The sequence below is a fragment of the Bemisia tabaci genome, chromosome 6 (assembly GCF_918797505.1).
Source record: "Bemisia tabaci chromosome 6, PGI_BMITA_v3".
NCBI lineage: Eukaryota > Metazoa > Arthropoda > Insecta > Hemiptera > Aleyrodidae > Bemisia > Bemisia tabaci.
The window spans coordinates 36,961,236-36,979,577 of record NC_092798.1 but is presented as its reverse complement, the minus strand read 5'-3'; the positions used below and the strand labels follow the sequence as shown (position 1 = coordinate 36,979,577).

The window sequence follows — 18,342 nt, the reverse complement described above, 5'->3', positions numbered from 1 at the left end:
TCACCGTTCACCCCTACCCCTACCTTAACCTCAATATTCCAATCTGTGTTCCACGCGACAATTTTCGACGCTATTCAGTGCATGGTGAATTAGTGGGTGTTTCTTTATTTATTTTAGGTCTAATAAACAGCGCTACACACATGCCTCCGAAGAAGCAAGAAGGCTCTGGTATGTAGAAAATTCCTTAATCTAAATTTAATCTCTAAAACCCGTCAGGAAAACTGGAGGGAAGCCCAGCGGGCTTGGACATGGAACTGATAAGATCACGGGCATGCCTTTTGTCATTTGGCTAGCTTACGCCTGTGCTGAATGCTGAATTCTTGAATCAGCTCTCAAAAATTGGTACTCAGTACAAGGTTAGATTCTATAGTGCAGCTTATAGTAATCCGATTCAGCTGGAGACCATCCAACTGGTCTTTTGCTCTGTGATGAAGTAACGACGGTGAAAGTCGGCAATCACGTAACTCGTTTGCGGTGTCTGAAAATCTCCGCCTCTACATCATTTTTTTAAAGGAGAGCAAATTGACTTTATTTCTTGAAGTTTTTGCAGAATTTTCTTCGCATTGAGAAGAAAAATCATGACAGTTTTAAAGAATTGACGTTGAGTAGTTTTCCAATTAAAAAATAAAGTATGACAGAAAGTCTGCGACGTTGCAAACCGAGTTATGTGATTGCTGACTTTCACCGTCGAGTAAGCTGCATTGTTGAAGTAAACGTATCCAATACGTTGTTCTGTTTGCAAATGCAACCCAATGGCAGCTATCGCCCTCCCTAAATCGTTGTGCGTTTGGTTGAAAGGTTGGTCATTTACATGTAAACGCCCAAGTCATTTGCTAATTTTAAAGGAGCTCAACTACGCCGACCATTTGGAATTAGAGTACTTAAGTATGTTTTCAAATGGTCCCATACAGTTTACTTCAACAATACAGCCATAGATGTTAGATTGATGATGATTAATCAGAGTATGTCCAGGATCTCGATTGGTTGCACTTTATTGAGAATTTTAAGGTATAAGATATGGTCTTGGTTGCTCAGGAAGAGGAACGCACAACGAAAGATAAACCTCACTAAATTTTGTAGTCAGTAGAATAGACTTTCAGTTAAGTATGCCTCTTGGAACTCCTAAGGAAGGTCTATTCACTGCAATTAGGAGAACTTGTCAATCATTCACCGCTATCAGTTCATGAGTGCATTAGTATGCTTGTGCTGTTCAATTTTTTTTTTCTTTTAAAAAAATCAACAAACCGAAAGCAAAATCCCTGATTGAGAAACTCCCTCTTGAAGCGGAGTGAACGCCTACATCTAAGAAGACAGAATTTCTTCCCCTACCTAATATTTAATTTTGAACTTATTGCTCTCGATTTTTTACAAAAATTTCCAAGTTAGTATTTATCCTTCCACATGTTGATTTTTATATTTTCTCCTAAAATTGTTTTATCTTCCTATTTTTGATAATTCTTGTTCATTTTTAGGGGCCAAAAAGCCTGCTGCAGGGTCATCCTCGGAGAAAAAGCCCACCGCAAAGGCTGAGAAGAAACCAGCTGCATCTGGCTCTGCCAAAGCTGAGAAAAAACAAGCTGAAAAGAAACCAGCAGAGAAGAAGCCTGTAGAAAAGAAGTCTGCCGAGAAAAAGCCAGCTGAAAAGAAACCAGCAGACAAGAAGCCGGCAGAAAAGAAGCCAGCAGGAAAGAAAGTACCTGAGAAGAAACCAGCCGCCAAGGGTGCTGATAAAAAGAAGGCTACAACTGATAAAAAACCCGCTGCTGCCAAAGGAGTTAAATCTGTAACGAAAGATGCGTCCAAGAAAGATAAGTCTGAGAAAGCAAAGAAAGAAAAGAAGCCTCTGAAAGCCTCAACCGGAGCAGAGAAAGATGCCAAGAAAGACAAGAAAGATGGCAAGAAAGAAGGGGACAAGAAAAAGAAATTCGATAAGAAGCGTGCACCCAAGAAACAAGATAAATACAAGCGAGGTCACAAATACCGGAAAGCAGGTACAACTGTTGCTGCTGTTGAGCAAGCCAAAAAAGCAGGGCAAAAGGTAAGTGTTTTAAATGAATTTTATCCTTGTTATTTCTTTCGTTTTCTATTTTTAATATCAAGTAGCAATGATGAAATATGTAAAACTCCATACCATTAGTACCGTGAATTAAAATTCTCTGATCTTTATTGGGATGGATTGAGCTGAATTCAACCTGAGGAACTACGACGTCGGAGGTTGTTCCATTTTCTCTGATATTTTATCTTGTAAACAGTAAACCAATCAGCTCCAGAACTTGAAATTTTGTGGGAATACTCCCAATAATCAATCACTAAATCGCAAAAAATTAAAGTACTTAGGCATTAAATTAATAGGGCAGTTCTCTGTTTAAAAAATAAGACATGAGAGAAAATGGGTAACAAGAAATGCGATTAGGGATTCCGTATTTCAATGCATCCATTTATGTCTGTATTAATTAGAATTCGTAGCTCCCACAGATTATGTTTTATCTCTACTTAGAGGTTTGGAAAGGTAACTTGGTTATTCAGTGACAGTCAATTCACAGTCATGTCCAATTTTGATTTTGTTGCTATTATAAGAACTTATGTAGATTAATTGTCCCACACAATTTAGGAATTCTTCATTTCGTTTTTATCATATGGTTTTTTTTTCCTCCCTCCCACAGGTTGCAAAAGGAGTCCATGGAACCCGTACTAGGAAAATCAGGACATCTGTTAGTTTCCACCGTCCTAAGACCTTTAAGCCACCAAGGAACCCGAAGTACCCCAGGAAATCTGTCCCTCACCGAAACAGGTCTGTAACTCAGATTGATTGTAATCTTTTGATAGTTGATACAGAAGTGTTTCACTTCATGTTTTATATTACCTAAAGAAGAAGTCAAACGATTTTGAAAAAATTACAATCTAAGTACAAAATTTTGTCAAATATAAATATACAAAGTTCGAAAAATTTCCTCTTAGATTTTAAGTATCATGCATTGATGGCCCAAAGTCATCCGCAGAGCTGGTGACTGGGGGTGCAAAAGGTCTAGAGGAACCCAATGCCTAGTCGTGAGGGTGCGTGCAGCGCACCCCGCAAAGCTAGTAGAAATATAAACACCAAGCTCACTCACTCTTTTATAAGTATGGCTCGTCATAAAGCTGATGACGGAATGTGTTCGAAAACAACTTTTCTTTTTATAATAAAGTGAGTGTGCTTAGAGTTTATATTTTTATAGGTAATTGAAGACTGGTTGCACCCACTACAGAGTCTCAACAATTTTAACACTTAAAAGGACTAAAGGAGCATTTTGAAAAAGGAATATACAATGATAGTTTGTACTTATTAAATTCTTACTTTCTGAAATTTCAAGAGCCTTTGTAAACACGTATGTAACTTTACACATTTCCAAAATTCCGTCTCCATACTTCATAAAATGCCTGATTAAAGTATTTGCCTGCAACATATATTGATGACTAAAGTGCAAAACCACGTATCTCCTTCGCTGTGTTTAAATATTTCTGCTCCTATTTTATTTTTTTAGAGAGAAACGAGTCAACTCTATACCTTGAAATTTCTACAGAATATTCTACTAATGGAGGAGGAAAATTTGGGAAGTTTTCAAGGCATTAAAGTTGCTCAATTTTCTAGTGAAAAAATGAAGTATGGCAGGAAGTCTGCAGTGTCGCAAACGGAGGAGGAGGTTTCACACTTTGGCCATTGATATGTCTTCCATTGGCACTGCAGAACTCCCAAAAATTAACGGATTTCATAACCTACCTTTTCTTTGATTCCAGAATGGACCACTTCAACGTTATTAGGTATCCATTGACAACTGAAGCGGCAATGAAGAAAATAGAAGACCATAACACGCTAGTTTTTATCGTTCACTTGAAGGCTAACAAGTACCACATTAAAGCTGCCGTTAAAAAGTTATATGACATTAAAATCTCTAAAGTTAACACCATGATTAGGTGAGATGCGAATGACTTGTACCTTCTTTTTGTTGGAGTTCATTTGTGACCAGAACTATGAAAGATACCTTATCTTGTGGGAGAAAATTTCCCTAAATTTTTAACCAGTGTTTTCACCTAAACTAAGAACTTTCTTCTTGGAATTTCAGAACTGATATCTTTCTTTCAGTTTTTGAGATTTTAGGGTCAAACTTGCGCCAAAATTTCCTGATTTTCTCCCTTTATGCATTTGCAAAAAGTGACTGAAAAAGATCCCTTTTCATGAATCTGGTCACATCTAAAGTATTCATCTTTTGCACCATCATCCAAAGACTCCATCAGTATGATTCGTTGTATGATTTTCTTAGATAATTATGTTTTATCCTAGTAATTCTATTAAATGTATTATTATATATAGATTACTATCCTACCCTTCATCAGAGTTCTTTAGTTCTTAGGAGCCAATCCCCCCCCCCCCCCTCAATCACACGCAAAGCAAATTTTTTCAATACCTAGGAGGAAAAAAATACTGTTTGATAAGGTGAAAACTCTTCATCGGTCGTGCTATGGTATTAGGACCACCTTTAAAGTTTGAGTCACACAGTAATAAGCAGTACAAAAACTGGCTAAAGGCTTTAATTATATCTCAATCAAGTTAAGAGGAACAATGCACAGGACCTGAATTTACTTTTCTCTGGAATCTGGAGACAAAATACTCAAAACTGAGCTACCCAGTGCTAGTTTTCTGATAGCAACGATGCGCCCAGTCATTTCAATATATTTTCAGATGAATCAAATATGTTCAATGCAATGAATGAATCATCATTTTTTATAAGAATAAGCAAAAGTAGTAACAGCAAGAAAACAATTACAAGCCTAAAAATGGACAATCGGGTAATAACAAAATTATGACCCTACTCTTGCTTAAAACAAGGAGAACTCTGCCTTTTTTAATGTAAAGATGGGCAACTGATCAGTGTATTATTTTTAAATACCTACTCTTGTTTTGTCTTCGTATAGTAAGTCATAAAGAGTTTACTCAGACTAACTTACTCATCTCTTTTTTTCAGACCTGATGGTAAAAAGAAAGCGTACGTACACCTTGCTCCTGACTATGATGCTCTGGATGTAGCGAACAAGATTGGTATTATCTAAACAGTTTTGCACTGTTTTTTTACTGCGTATGTTTTGTATATTTTAATAAATGGAACTGTTATTTTCTACAAAAATGGGTCCATTTGATTTTTTATGATTACAGTAATAAACCAAAGTTCACCTGCGGAAGGCTATATGGACCGAGTTCATCAGAAAGGAACCAACCCACATTTGGGAAAAAATTGAGTTAAGGATGTTTTTAAGTTCCTCTAGTTGTATATTTTGCCCAAAACTGAAAGTTGAAAAAAAAAAGAGATTAGTTTGTGAAAAGAGAGGTTAAATTTTACAGTCTACATTGAGTCTTATGGAGGATTAAAACTTCAAACCTCTTTTTCTCAGTTTCAACTTGATGTGGGTTAGTTCCTTTTTGATAAACTTGGTCCATATAGAACTTGAAAAGGCATGCTCATGAGCAACACACAGGAGAAGATGAGGTGTAGCCAGGACAAAGAACCCAAGAGAAAGTCTCAAGAAAAGCGTTAATACTGGCAAGATCCTTATTGACAGTGACGGTGCTTGCCCGATGAATACTGAACTAGACTCTTGGTGGGCTATCATGAGGGGATATTCAAGTAAAATCCACGGAAACCAACTCAACAAAGTAATTTTTGATGTTGCTATCGTTTAATAAGTCTAAAAAGTCACATACATATTTACCAGTAATAATATTAGAATAATAAAAGCATACATATTATAATATTGAAAATTTATCAAGAGATCACTGATCAAGAGACCGCTATACTACTGAATATGAATTAGATATTTGGTGTACATAATCTCATACCTCAAAAGTGTCACCTGTGCCTCTCTATGCACAAAGTCTTGGACCGTGAGTCAGATTTAAAAAAGAATCCACCAACCTTGTTTAAAAATAAGAGGAAGATCAGTAAAAGACTTTTTCCTCTATCGCTTCAAATATTAAATTTGCAGAGAGAAAAAAATAGAGAAACTCACTTGTTAGGATGCCTTCGTATTAATTTTCAATCAAGTGTAAACCTCAGGTCGGTTAGCAAAAAACAAAATGTGATCATGGTATGAAATTTCGAATTTTCATGATTATATAATTTTGATTTTATTAAAACTATTCAATTAGCTAAACTTTTAAGTCGCTAATTTTATCTACCTCATACTTTAATGCTCAGTCCATCTTAAAAGACACTGAAGTTGCATTCAAAGAAATCAGATTTTTATGCACACGATGTTGAAAGGTCTGGAAAACAGGAAATTTCATCAAGTGAGGGAAAGTCAGTGAATTTTATGGAGTGAGGAGTTTTAAGACTGGATTTAGGAAAAATCTTGAAACTTTTTCAAATCTGAAATATTAGAACTTATTCAATTTTGAAATAATGTGGCTTATTCAAATCTGATGTAATGTCGGAGCTGTCCACTCAATGAAACTGATTCCTAGCCTGGTTCAGGGTTCAGTGCTCTCAGTTACACTCTGAGAAGAGGACCGAGGAATAAATTTCAATGAGGAATCTCATTCATAGTTAATTGAATGATTACTACCATAAGAAAAAAGTTTTACATGTTTCTATCATTTGCAGTTAACTGAATTGCAATAATTTTTAATTTTAATGCCTGTGGTGCAAATTGGCGATGTAGAAAGTCAGAGATTTTAGTCAGGGAAAACTTTGGATAGTCAGGGATGTTTTTAGTGCCGAGTCCGTAGATACACTGACCTATAAATGGACATAATTTCACAGAAACTCATCTAAGGTTGCGTTTTGGAATGGGATGAGATTGAAGTAAGTATATTTGAATTCAGCTAGATGTTTACTTTCTCCTATCAAAAATTCTAAGTCAAGAAAAAATTCTAAGTCAAGAGAACAGCTGTTGAACTTTGTATTGGACATTGAGTCTTGTCTGGAGAAATAAAACTTCATGCCATTTGGTGCATTTCTGTTAAACTATAGGTCAATGTGTTATTAATTACAAAAGGGCTGACGGAAAAAAGAACACATCTTAATGAGAAGAACTTCTCTTTTATTGAGATATTGATACAAATGTGTTACGAACGACCGAGAAGTTGACCTTGAGTAAAGAATTAATGCGCCACTACAAAAGGTGCGAAGATAAGCATCATGATTTTTTTATTAAAATTTTGTATAGGACTTGATTTTTGCCACAAAAATTATCCACTGCATTTGTAAGTTTTACAATATACATGATATTCATTGAATGCACGAGGAATTGAAATCGTCTTAATTTTAACCAATGCATATGGATAGTGAGAGGTAAGATTGATTTTGCTTTCACCATAGGGTTGTCAATTTGAATGAAGGATTGTATAAATATAGGTTTGTCAAATGAATTACCTCAAGTTATAGATTGTTGGGCACAGATCTTTAAAAAAACTCATCTGAATGAAATGTATGTATAAGCCGCTTTTATGGCGCACTGGGGAGCTCTGCGAAGCTTACCCACCACCGGAATCTGTCATGGTAGAGATCCATGGTTTCTTGATGGAGTGATTGAAATACCTACCTAATCAAATGTTGGCAGCAAGCTGATTTAGAACCCTGCCATACATTAATGAGTCTGAAATGAACGAAAATTTCATATTGTCCTTATCGGACATTAGGAGTCAACTGTTCTGAACTGTTTATGAACTTATCTGGAAAGAGAAACTTTAAAGTTTTGTGGCAAATACTCATTCTTGGGCTGACTAGACTGCTCCTAAGGTAAAATGATAAAACCACCGTTTTTTTAATTTTTTGTCAATATGCCTCCCTTCTCTGATGATTCTCTGGGAGTTCAGAAAAAAATGCATTTTTCCCAAGTTAGTTTTTTACCCTAACCCGATAAGAATGATCTTCAAAAACCAGTGTGCAAAAATTCTTGAGAAAAACTGTTTAAATATTCGTTTCAGGAAACCCTTTTTGGCTATTTTTCTAAAACAAAATTTATCTCTGGGAGTTCAGAAAAAAATGCATTTTTCCCGAGTTAGTTTTTTACCCTAACCCGATAACAATGATCTTCAAAAACCAGTGTGCAAAAATCCTGGAGAAAAACTGTTTAAATATTCGTTTCAGGAAACCCTTTTTGGCTATTTTTCTAAAGCAAAATTTATCTCTCTCTGAAATTTACTTAAATAGGGTTGCAAGGGTCAAGGAAAAATTGTAAAAGCCAGGAAATTCGAAAAATAAAACCGGAAAAACAGGAAGAAAACAGGTAATTTTTCTCCCAGTCAAGAAAATTCTCAGGGCTGTGACTTAATATCTAAAACCTCCATTGCGCGCCGGTATACCGCCCGTCAGCGTTGGCAAGAAACATCCATCCAAAGCAAATCGGTGGATGCAACTTAATTAACTCCGGTGTAGGGTTGGGATGCATCGCCGAATTTGAAGGCGAACTAGCAGCGATTTGATTTCCCAGCGATCCGACGCTGCGCCGTCATCCATATTACGCGCTGAGGAGAATTTAGGCTGAAAACTACACCTATTGCGTTGCTAAGGAAAGAATCCCCTCGAAAAGAACTCTCCTCTGTCACCAAATTTTCATCGATAAAACAGATTTCCTCGAAAAGTTTTGGATGTTTTCTTCCAATTTTTCAGATAGTTCGCACTTTGATGTAAGTAATCTGGATCTTTCAAAAATATTCATAGATCTCCTTAAAAATATTCACTTTTTCAAGACACATTTGGCAACGTATGAATTTTTTACGGGGTTTATCCTTAGCATGACAATATGCGTCTGTCAATTAATGATTAATTTCTCAAATGTAAGGAAGCGAAACTGTCCTCAGGATATTTAGAAACATTCAGAATGCAGTCAATCGGCGGATACAACTTAATTAACCTCGGTGTGGGATTGGGTTGCGTCGCCAAATTTGAAGGCGAACTTAGCAGCGATTTCGTTTCCAAGCGAGTTGGCGCTGCGCACCGCTCCAGCTGACATAGGAACCGTGCGTGTCACCGTCATACTTATTTTGCAACGAGGAGAATGTGTATCGTAGAGATGAAAAATATGCTACTTTGCTAATGAAAAAACGCCGAATTGAGGCTGCAAGGGTCAGGGAAGACCTGAAAATGTCCAGGAATTTGAAAAGAACCCGGAAATATAAAAGAAAAAATAGGTAATTTTGCACCGGGTCAGAGAAATTCCCAGGGCTACCAGGGTTACCGAATTTTCAGGAATTTTGTGCCGCAAAACGAGTGCCGTAGGTAAGTCCTAAATCTGCGATTTGTGCGCTAGTTCCAGTTAAAGGATTCTAAATATTGACACATATCCGCTCATAGTTGATTTTTCTCTTCCCCTTCTAATTTTTCTTATTCAGGCATGGAATATTTTACAATATTTCCAGGCTGCATAAAAATTTTCTTATTTGGGTTCGCCATTGCAAGTTTCAAATGTACAATTGTGGTGCTTCAAATGTTGTAGGTATTGCTACTTTTAAATTAACTTTTCTCTCTTTTTTTTTTGTAAGAAGTTGGAGAATTTCAGCGTCAGTGGTAGTAGTCAGGAAATTTTTCCCAAGAGTCAGAAAAAAGTCAGGAAATTTTGAAATTTGACTGAGCTTCCAACCATGATAAAAAAATGGCCACATTTTCATGACTTTTTTAGCACCCCCCCCCCCATTTTTTTTTTTTTTTTTAGATTTGCGAAGTCACAGTCCAATTTAAAAGTTTCCTGACACTTCCTATATCGACGGTGAAACTGCAAAAATTTGTATCTCGCTTACGGTGTTTCACAATCTCCGCTCCTCTTTTATTTTAAAAAGAAGACCGAGCCAATCTTATGGTTTGAAGTTTTCGCAGAATATTCTCATGAAGAGAAGAAAAATCATCAAAATGCCTAAAAAATGACGTTCGGTAGTTTACCATGTAGGAAATACAATATGACAGGAAGTCTGTAACGCCGCAAACGGAGATACGCATTATTTCTGCAGTTTCGCCATCGATGTACACTTTACTATGACTGAACCCCTTGTAAGTTTTACTTAAAAACATCCTAAAAGGATCTTCTAAAACAAACATTGTAACAGTTTTTTAAAGAGTTGTCTTTATGTTTTTTACAAATTGTTTTAAGAATCGATTCCACACGAAGAAAGTTCGAGTTCTTCGTCACCTTTCTAATTTGACGAGACTGCTCATCATTGAGACGGTCCACAAATGACGTCGTCAGACATTTTCCCGAATTTTTGTTCCCTCCCTCCAATCATGTAGATCCCTACTCCCTCTCCAACCCTCATCCAGATGAGCTCAGGAACCCCGTACCTAGACCCTCCCCTTAAGTACCTGATAAGTATATGTACATCTACACCATGGCAACAACTATAGTTGTTTTATCTGCGGGGTCATTGTGTGTATAAGTATAACGGATCTTCTCCTAAATAAATGTGTATACCTATTAATAGGAAAATGAAAAAAAAAAAAAAAAAAAAAAAAAAAAAAAAAAAAAAAAAACCACCAAGAAGTGGCCCGAACTGTATGTAACAAGGTGTAGAAATGGTGCTGGGTCCATACCATTTCGCGGGGAAAACAAAGCCAGGAAGTTCCGAAAATTATAATTAGAGTCAAAATTAAATTTTTTGAACTCTAATGCGTACCAGTACGAAACTGAGGGGGGAGAGTGTTCAGTTCAGGCAGTTTGCTTTGGAATACTAAGTTGGCGAGTCACGCCGAGAGATCTATACCACCGGTTTGGGCCTTTTTAGACCTCATCAGCATATCACAGATTCAGATTTTCAGATTGTTTGAAGGACCAGTAGATGAGGTATATTTAATGATGGAAAAGTTAACAGAAAGCAGGGAAATCTCCACGATCCTTCGAGGATTGCAGACTCGCGGTGTATGTACACTGGTTGGATATTGTGTCCACTACGTTGTGGGTGTGGGTCTGACGCCGAGAAATTACAACTATTAAAGCACGCACCGCGCTGCGCTGTGCGCGCAGTCGCTGAATTACTCGTGATGTCTCGTAATGTGCGCTTCAGGCCAACTGACCGACTGCACTGCGTTTGGCGCAATGCGAGAAGTATTCACGCAGTCTCGTAGGCGCTAATATGCGGCTCACGACGACCGCGCTGTTTGACGTGATACGTGAAGTATTTCCACAGTCTTGCAGGCGCTAATATGTGTTCAACGATGACCGCACTGTGTTTGGCACGCTTATTCGAACTCGCGTTATGATAATCGCGGTGTCGAATAATGGGGCTTAAACGGCCCATGTTGTATTTCGACGCCGTTGAGCATTCCAACGTTGCTTCATTTCTCCCGATAAAATATTTTACCGAGAAAAGTCTGGAAATAAGCTCTCTATGTTTCCTATTTTGGATTGAATGAAACATTAAACAAGGTACCTATACGAGTTAATTGAGCCACTGATAAATGATTCTTCGCCAGAATTTCACGTGGAACACAATTCGCACAATGGAAAAGTGACGTTTAGCGTGCAATTTTATACCCAAGTAAATTGTTGTTTCCTCCATGAGCGGAAAGCTTGACTTTACTCATAAAAAACGTTATTACGCCGATAGGTAAACGATACCTACTAATAGGTATCTTATTAAATAAAAACACGGAACCCGATCGAAATACATGCAGTTCAGCCCACTGTAGGTATATACTCAACCACGAATATATCACGAAAGAGTTAGTAGTTTTGCCTATCGATACAATTTTAGGCGTTTTGTGCTCGTCTTATATTACGGTTATATGTCACTGGACATTACACGGACGCGTATTTTTAACTCCTCACGAAGTCACGACTTACAAGGAAGTCTAAAGGAATTTTGAAACGAAAGAAAAAAACGAGAGTGGACAGTGAAATTCTGCATATCAAAAAGTATGAAATATTTTGCATCAAGCTTTCAAATAGGTAATACAACCACATTGAAAAACCTGAAGTTCATGGATTCATGAGGATTACTATAAAAACCCATGCTTATGTATGATGATGTTTCACGATGTATGTTTGCATCTTTTGTTTTTCCCAAACTAAATTTGGACCAGAAGTATATTTTACGAGACTTATCAAAGTACATCCTAAGAAATACCAATAAAGGACAATGATAAGACAATTTTATGAGCTAAAGTGTATTAATTTTCTTCAATTGTGTTATAATTTGAATTTTGAAAAACAATTTAGAAAATCGAATTGCTTCATATTTCATCATACACACGTGTCTCTTTTCAAAGCCTTGAAAAACAAAGCATCATAGCCGACAAAGGAACAAAATTTTATTAATATTTGAACAAATTAGCACAGAAAATCGTAACTTCAACCACTTCTGTTTCTGCTATTTAATCCCGTCGGCAAACAGAGAAGAAAACACTCCAAGCTTTTCCTCCGTCATCATGAGACCAATCTCCATCCCTCTGCTACCATCATGGCTCTCCGCCAACGAGATCTCTCCGTTCCTCGAGATGGACACGACCTTCACCTTCCTCGGTCTCCCCCACCCGAAGTCCGTGTCGTAGAGCCGCAACTGCGGTGACCCCGCCAGGGACAAAACCCTCATCTCCTGGAACAGATCCGGTCGTAAAGAAAGCTTCTTGACATCCCCCGGGACGGGGTCAACCCCCAACCCTTTCAGGGCTTCGCTGATGGCTTCCATCGCTAGTATCAGACCGTCCTCTCCCATCAGATCATTTCCCGCGGCACTCGCGATGCAAGGAAACACGCAATTCCCAAAATAAGTGGCCGGTACCGGGAACTGCAGCCTGCTCCTAAGGTCAGCGGCGCAAACGAAATAAACCCTCTTGTCGAAAAGTTTGTGTGTTTTTACAAGGCACACCCATAGATGCGCACAAGCCAGAACGAAGGTGGACATTTTACAAGGATATCCCTGCCGCTGGGTGACGAACTCCCTGAGCCCGTCTATAGCTGATGACGACAAGGTAAATTGCCCTCGGTAATATCCTTCGTAATCGATTTCTCGTAATTTTAAGCTCGTATTTTTATACGCACTTACATTATTCAAAAGGAGCTCCTTGATGTTATACTGGTCGTCGATCAACGCTCTGTCGTAGACGGGGGTCAACTCCGGTGGCAAACTATCCGTGCACCTATTCTTACAGATGTTGGCCCAGGATTTCAAGAAGAGCGATAGACCTTTCCCGTCGTGGGCCACGTGGTGGTAGGTCACTCCGATGCAGAATCCATGGTTTGGAAAAATCGTGATTTGTAATGCCATGAGGCCTGACTCCCTGTCGGAGCTTTGTAGATCAGGTATTAGAGGGCGGTACGCCGTCGCGCGCCGTGGAGTATCGCTGCAGAAGAAGTCCAGGTCCACGTTGGATTCGGCTATTGTTAACGGTATCGAATCGTCTTCATCGATTTGTATGAAAGGCTCGTTCGAGTCGGATGGCCAGACCAATTTTCCGGCAATCGGACGGAAGTACCCCAGGGTGAGAGAGAGAGAACGTTTGAGATTCGAGAGTATTGCATCGGCGAATACAGGCGGACGAACTTCATAAAATAATAGTCGCTCTGTCGGAGGGAACTGGAGGTACTGCAGGTCGAAATAAGAGAGGGCGATGGAATCTTGAAGGGTAGACTCGATTTTTGAGTCCACGTCGGGGTGAATTTGGCAGGCTTCTAAAATTTCGATCGCAGGAGATAATACCATTGTCACTATTGAGAGGGGTGGGATGAAAGAAAATGTCCAGAACTCAGAGAGGGTAGCGTTACGAATAGGTATCCGCAGTTGTGGTATTTTTCTTTTCAATTTAAAAGCATAAATTGATGTTATTTGTTGGTCGGAATCACCTGTTTGTAAGAGAAGTGACGTTCTCAATCGGCGTTCAGTGTTGGGAGGTAGTATTGCTTTATGATAAATATATTTCCTCAGATAATTTTATCGTATGATAATAATGCGGGCAGCAGAAAAATTTTAGTTTGTTTTCTTCTCCCTCTTCTCCCAAAGTTTTAAGTAGTAGGCCTGCCGTCGTCGTCCAAACTTGTAAAATACAGTTCCTGTAAAAAAAAAGAATAATAATGGTAGAGCTAAAATAACAACTTATCTTTGGAAAGTTGCGAACTTGATCACGAAGAAAAAAATAGCATTCCCTGAAGTTTGGGATTGTTAGAATGATGGAAGGAAGAGGGTAGAAACAGTCGTAGGGTTCCACTCTAAATTGTGGCAACTTTCCTTCTCTCTCCCCCCTCTAAGAAAGGGAAAGAGCTAATACAAAATTAAATATAACAATTAAGAACACGCAAAAACTGAACTGATTTTGTGTAAAAATAATAGTAGATGATCAAAATTACAGAGCTTCACTTTTTTACAAAGTTGAAGTAGTTACAAAATTCAAGCAACTTCAGCAATGCGTTTTTCTATCCTAAATTCAGCCAATTTTGATTTTTTAATACCTTATTCCAATACAAGGGTGAGATATTTTTTCCTCTGTCAAAGGAGATGGATAAAATAAGTCTGAATACTGCCTGAAATTCAATTTGTTTTCCAAAAAAATGTATCTCGCATGCAAGAATGGGAAGCCAAGGGGCTTCTGCTAAAAATCATAAAAATAAGACGTACATGAAAGAAATCTGGAGATTCAAATATTTTCCGCGCGGGAACTGTTTTTGCTTAGTCGCAAAAAAATTTTCCGCGCGGGAACTGTTTTTGCTTAATCGCAAAAATGAAGGAAAACGGATCAATCCATTGCAAAGCCTAACTGCATGATTCCCCAGGTGCACCAAAGTGTGTCTCGCCTGCAAAGAAGTGGTTAGGCAACTATTTCGACCCGTGGGAACTGTTATTGTCTCCATACAGAAATGGGTTGGCTTGGCAGCTCAATGAAGCTATCATTTAAAGCGATATTCTGCTCTTCTGAAAATTTCACTCAATAACCCTTCGAAAAAGAAGCCGAAATTAATTGCCTGACATCGTGAACATGCCTCTTAATTTTGAAATTATCTGCGATCGATTTTACAAGAGTATTATTATACTGGCAGCATTCACTTTAATAAAAGCACCTTGCAAGCTCTAGTGGAAAGTTTATTATTATAATTTCAATTCAATTTTGCTAACAGCTATCACTGAAACATGTTTTTATTCCAAAATAATTCTTTTCATTTTCATTGCATTTCATTCATTGCTGAATACGTATAGTGATCACCGAATTTTGCTGTTTTTTGTAACCATTCGTTTAAGTCTCTGAGAAATTTGAACGTGTAACGCTACCTTATGAGGATTTCGAGTTATCATTTTCAATAAAAACACACTAAATACACTAAAATACAAAAAAACAAATGGGTGTACAAGGCTATGGAGGATAAATAAACAAACCAGGACGTTTCGAGCCAATTACATGCCCATTCTCAACTGGAACAGAAGCTAAAAAATGTAAAAAGTAAATGTAAAATTAATTTTTACATTTTTTAGCTTCTGTTCCAGTTGAGAATGGGCATGTAATTGGCCCGAAACGTCCTTGTTGTTTTATCCTCCATACTCCATAGCCTTGTATACCCATTTGTTTTTTTGTATTTTAGTGTATTTAGTGTGTTTTTATTGTTGTCTGCATTCGGGCTGTTGTGTCTCTCGCTCTGTTATCATTTTCTTCTATTTCTGAAAATAATAAACAGAAAAAAGGGAATTTTGCATCTCTAGAGATTGAAATGTGTATATCACGGTCTTGCGAGGTTCTACTCTCTGAATTGATGTCTAATTTTGCAAATTTCAAAACGGTATACTTGAACGGTATAAGTTATAAAAACACGCTGTATTTCGTAGTAATTTGAACTCATGACAGCTTTGATGACTTGGAGTGGACGGCATGATGGGCCAGAATCAATGTAATTACATTGGACGTTGCCTAATTTCCCATCGTGTTTTTTCCATCTTTTTTACAAGAAATTGAAGCAGATTCTGCTTTGAAATTATGTGAGAATATGTTTCGTATCCAAGGGTAAATTAACAGAAATTTTTGAGACGTCGCGTCGTTTTACTTCGGCATCGTGTAAAATAATAAAATATCAAGGAGAAAATTCAGCAATGCTGAATGCAGTTAGGCCAACTCCGGTTAAATGCGTCCAAATGATGTCGGCCTCCGATTCGTCAAATTAGGACACAAATCGTTTCGAATGATTATTTTCCGTACTCCACACATACGTGACAGTTTCATACAAAGTGAAGTTACCGAGAAAATGAAATATTTTAATTTTAAGAAGATGTTTGACTCATTAAAACATCGATGGTTTCATTGAAGAAGCAAGTTCCCATGCAACGCATTCCTTTCAAAACTGAAAAATTGACCCACTAAAAAAACTCCCCAAACACTGCGAGTTTTTGAATCCCTGACGAGATTAAATCCCGCAATCTATGAAATGTATAAACTTTTACGTGTTAAGTTGAAACTAAGGTTTTCAGTTTCCTTATGAAAAATGTACACCCTTTCCACAAAAATTGAGTCAATAGATTAAACTCATAGACGCAGGGTCAACTTAAACTATCGTTAATCGGGTTAAAATTATTAAATCTTGACTTAAACTTTGCAGACTATACTTGGATCGCATATAGCAAAAAGGAACCAGCGCGATTACAGTGTTGCTCCTTCAAAATTATCTAAGAAGTCTCCTAGGATAGCAAATAGTTTTGGCTTTCCGCCAAAAATTGTTAATTTTAAAGAAAAATAACTGTGTAAATTTTAATACTATACATATATTGGGTATTTTTTTAAACAAATGGAGAAGTTGCACAGTTTTGAAAACAATGTAATTGCGCTGGTTCCTTTTCGCTAAATGCGATCCACTCAGTGATTCAGTTTATAAAAATATTTCGGCAATCCAAGGTTGCAAAAATTTTCGCATGTGCTAAAGGAGCATACATTAAGAAGCGAAGTCTTTTTAAGAAAGAACGCGTCTCATTAAGAAGTCTTTTTCCGCATTCAGCATGACTATAGTGGACCACAACTTGGAAATGTAAGAAGACATACTGATAAATGGGTTGCATTTTGCGAAAAGGAACCAAGCGTATTCCAATGTCGCTAAGATTGTGCAACTTGCTTCACCTTGCAAACGTAAACTGATCACCTAAACAAGTTTTATCATTACCTCAAAGAAACTATAAATTCAAGACAAAAATCATATCTGTGTAATTTTATTTTGTACATGATTTCAGTATTTCTATTCTAGAGAATTCAAGTTGTGCAATTCTAGCAACACTGCGGAATGCTCCTGGTTTCTTTTTACAAAATGTAATCCAAATAATATTCACAGGGGGAAAAAACAATGAACTAAAAGCTTTTACTAGGAAATTAAAACCTTTGTGCAAAAACATTCTTCCTGACGAAAGAAGTCTCTTACCTGATCGATGCGAAATATTTTTGACGCCAACTTAGTTCAATGAGGGTGGTTTTCACTGCAAATATATGATGGTTATATTGCTTGATGTGGTTACTTCTCTAAACTGATAGTATATCACCTCCAATCCTTGGTTTTCTGTAGTTTTCTCTTGAACCGGGAGTGGAGGGGGCCTGTCTGTCTTATCACCTGGTACATATTGTGTCATATTGTGGCCATGTCTGAGGGGCATGCCTTATACAGGGTCTTCATAAAAGTTACTCCCATACTCGAAGAATTTAGAAGCACCCAGCAGAAGTAAAAATATCCTCCGTGAAAATTATGTTTCTGCTAAATTACTAAGCATAGTGTTAGGTAAGATGCTGGCAAAAGTTTTTTATTTTTTTAAATTAAGACAGGATATTACAAAGTATAAGCTTACTTGAGAAAGATTTTAGAATCACTCTGTCCAGATTTTACCTCAAGCAACCAGAGTTGGAATCATTAGTACATCATTAACATTCAGACATTCGAGAAAAGCCTAAATTGCATTTATACATGCATTCTTTAATTTTTTTGTCTATTTTTTACTGATTCCTGTGACTTAGCTGTAAGGATGTAATGTTTTAAAGACCCTGTATATGAACGGTCTTTCATACTTGGTACTTAACTGTAAGGAAGAAAAGAAAAGAACAAAGAAATAAACAAATAATTTATAGATAAGTGAACAGAATACTCGAAGTTAAGTGTTCACTGAATAAAGAGGTAACTCAAAACAAAGTAGCCGCTCAAGAATTTCCAGCTTGAAACAAGTTCAAACGTGTTATTCAGATTGAAGTTTTCTGTGGTGATCAGCTTTAATCATAGCAAAATCGCTTTTTTACACGACTAGGTCATTGCCCTACCAGGTAGGCAACCTGGTCTACGATACAGGCCAATGTTGGGTCTCTCATACTATCGGTGAAAATGGTAAGTGATCCTTGCTTTTTAGAGACAATTACAATGAGGTCAACTCACATTGAGATCAGC

General features: G+C 37.4%; 2 protein-coding genes across 2 annotated transcripts; one reads left to right on the top strand and one right to left on the bottom strand.

Moving 5' to 3' along the window:
* Positions 1–8: 8 nt before the first annotated feature.
* On the top strand, positions 9–5,159 carry LOC109036958 (uncharacterized). The gene is made up of 5 exons (XM_019051400.2): positions 9–168; positions 1,473–2,038; positions 2,664–2,791; positions 3,775–3,951; positions 5,001–5,159. Exons 1-5 carry the CDS (start codon positions 141–143, stop codon positions 5,083–5,085), a joined length of 984 nt encoding a protein of 327 aa, XP_018906945.2. The 5' UTR covers positions 9–140; the 3' UTR covers positions 5,086–5,159.
* LOC109036924 (phenolic glucoside malonyltransferase 1-like) lies at positions 5,015–18,230 on the bottom strand. The gene is made up of 2 exons (XM_072301821.1): positions 17,338–18,230; positions 5,015–14,007 (listed from the first exon to the last, which is right to left on the bottom strand). Exon 2 carries the CDS (start codon positions 13,658–13,660, stop codon positions 12,329–12,331), a length of 1,332 nt encoding a protein of 443 aa, XP_072157922.1. The 5' UTR covers positions 13,661–14,007; positions 17,338–18,230; the 3' UTR covers positions 5,015–12,328.
* Positions 18,231–18,342: the final 112 nt, after the last annotated feature.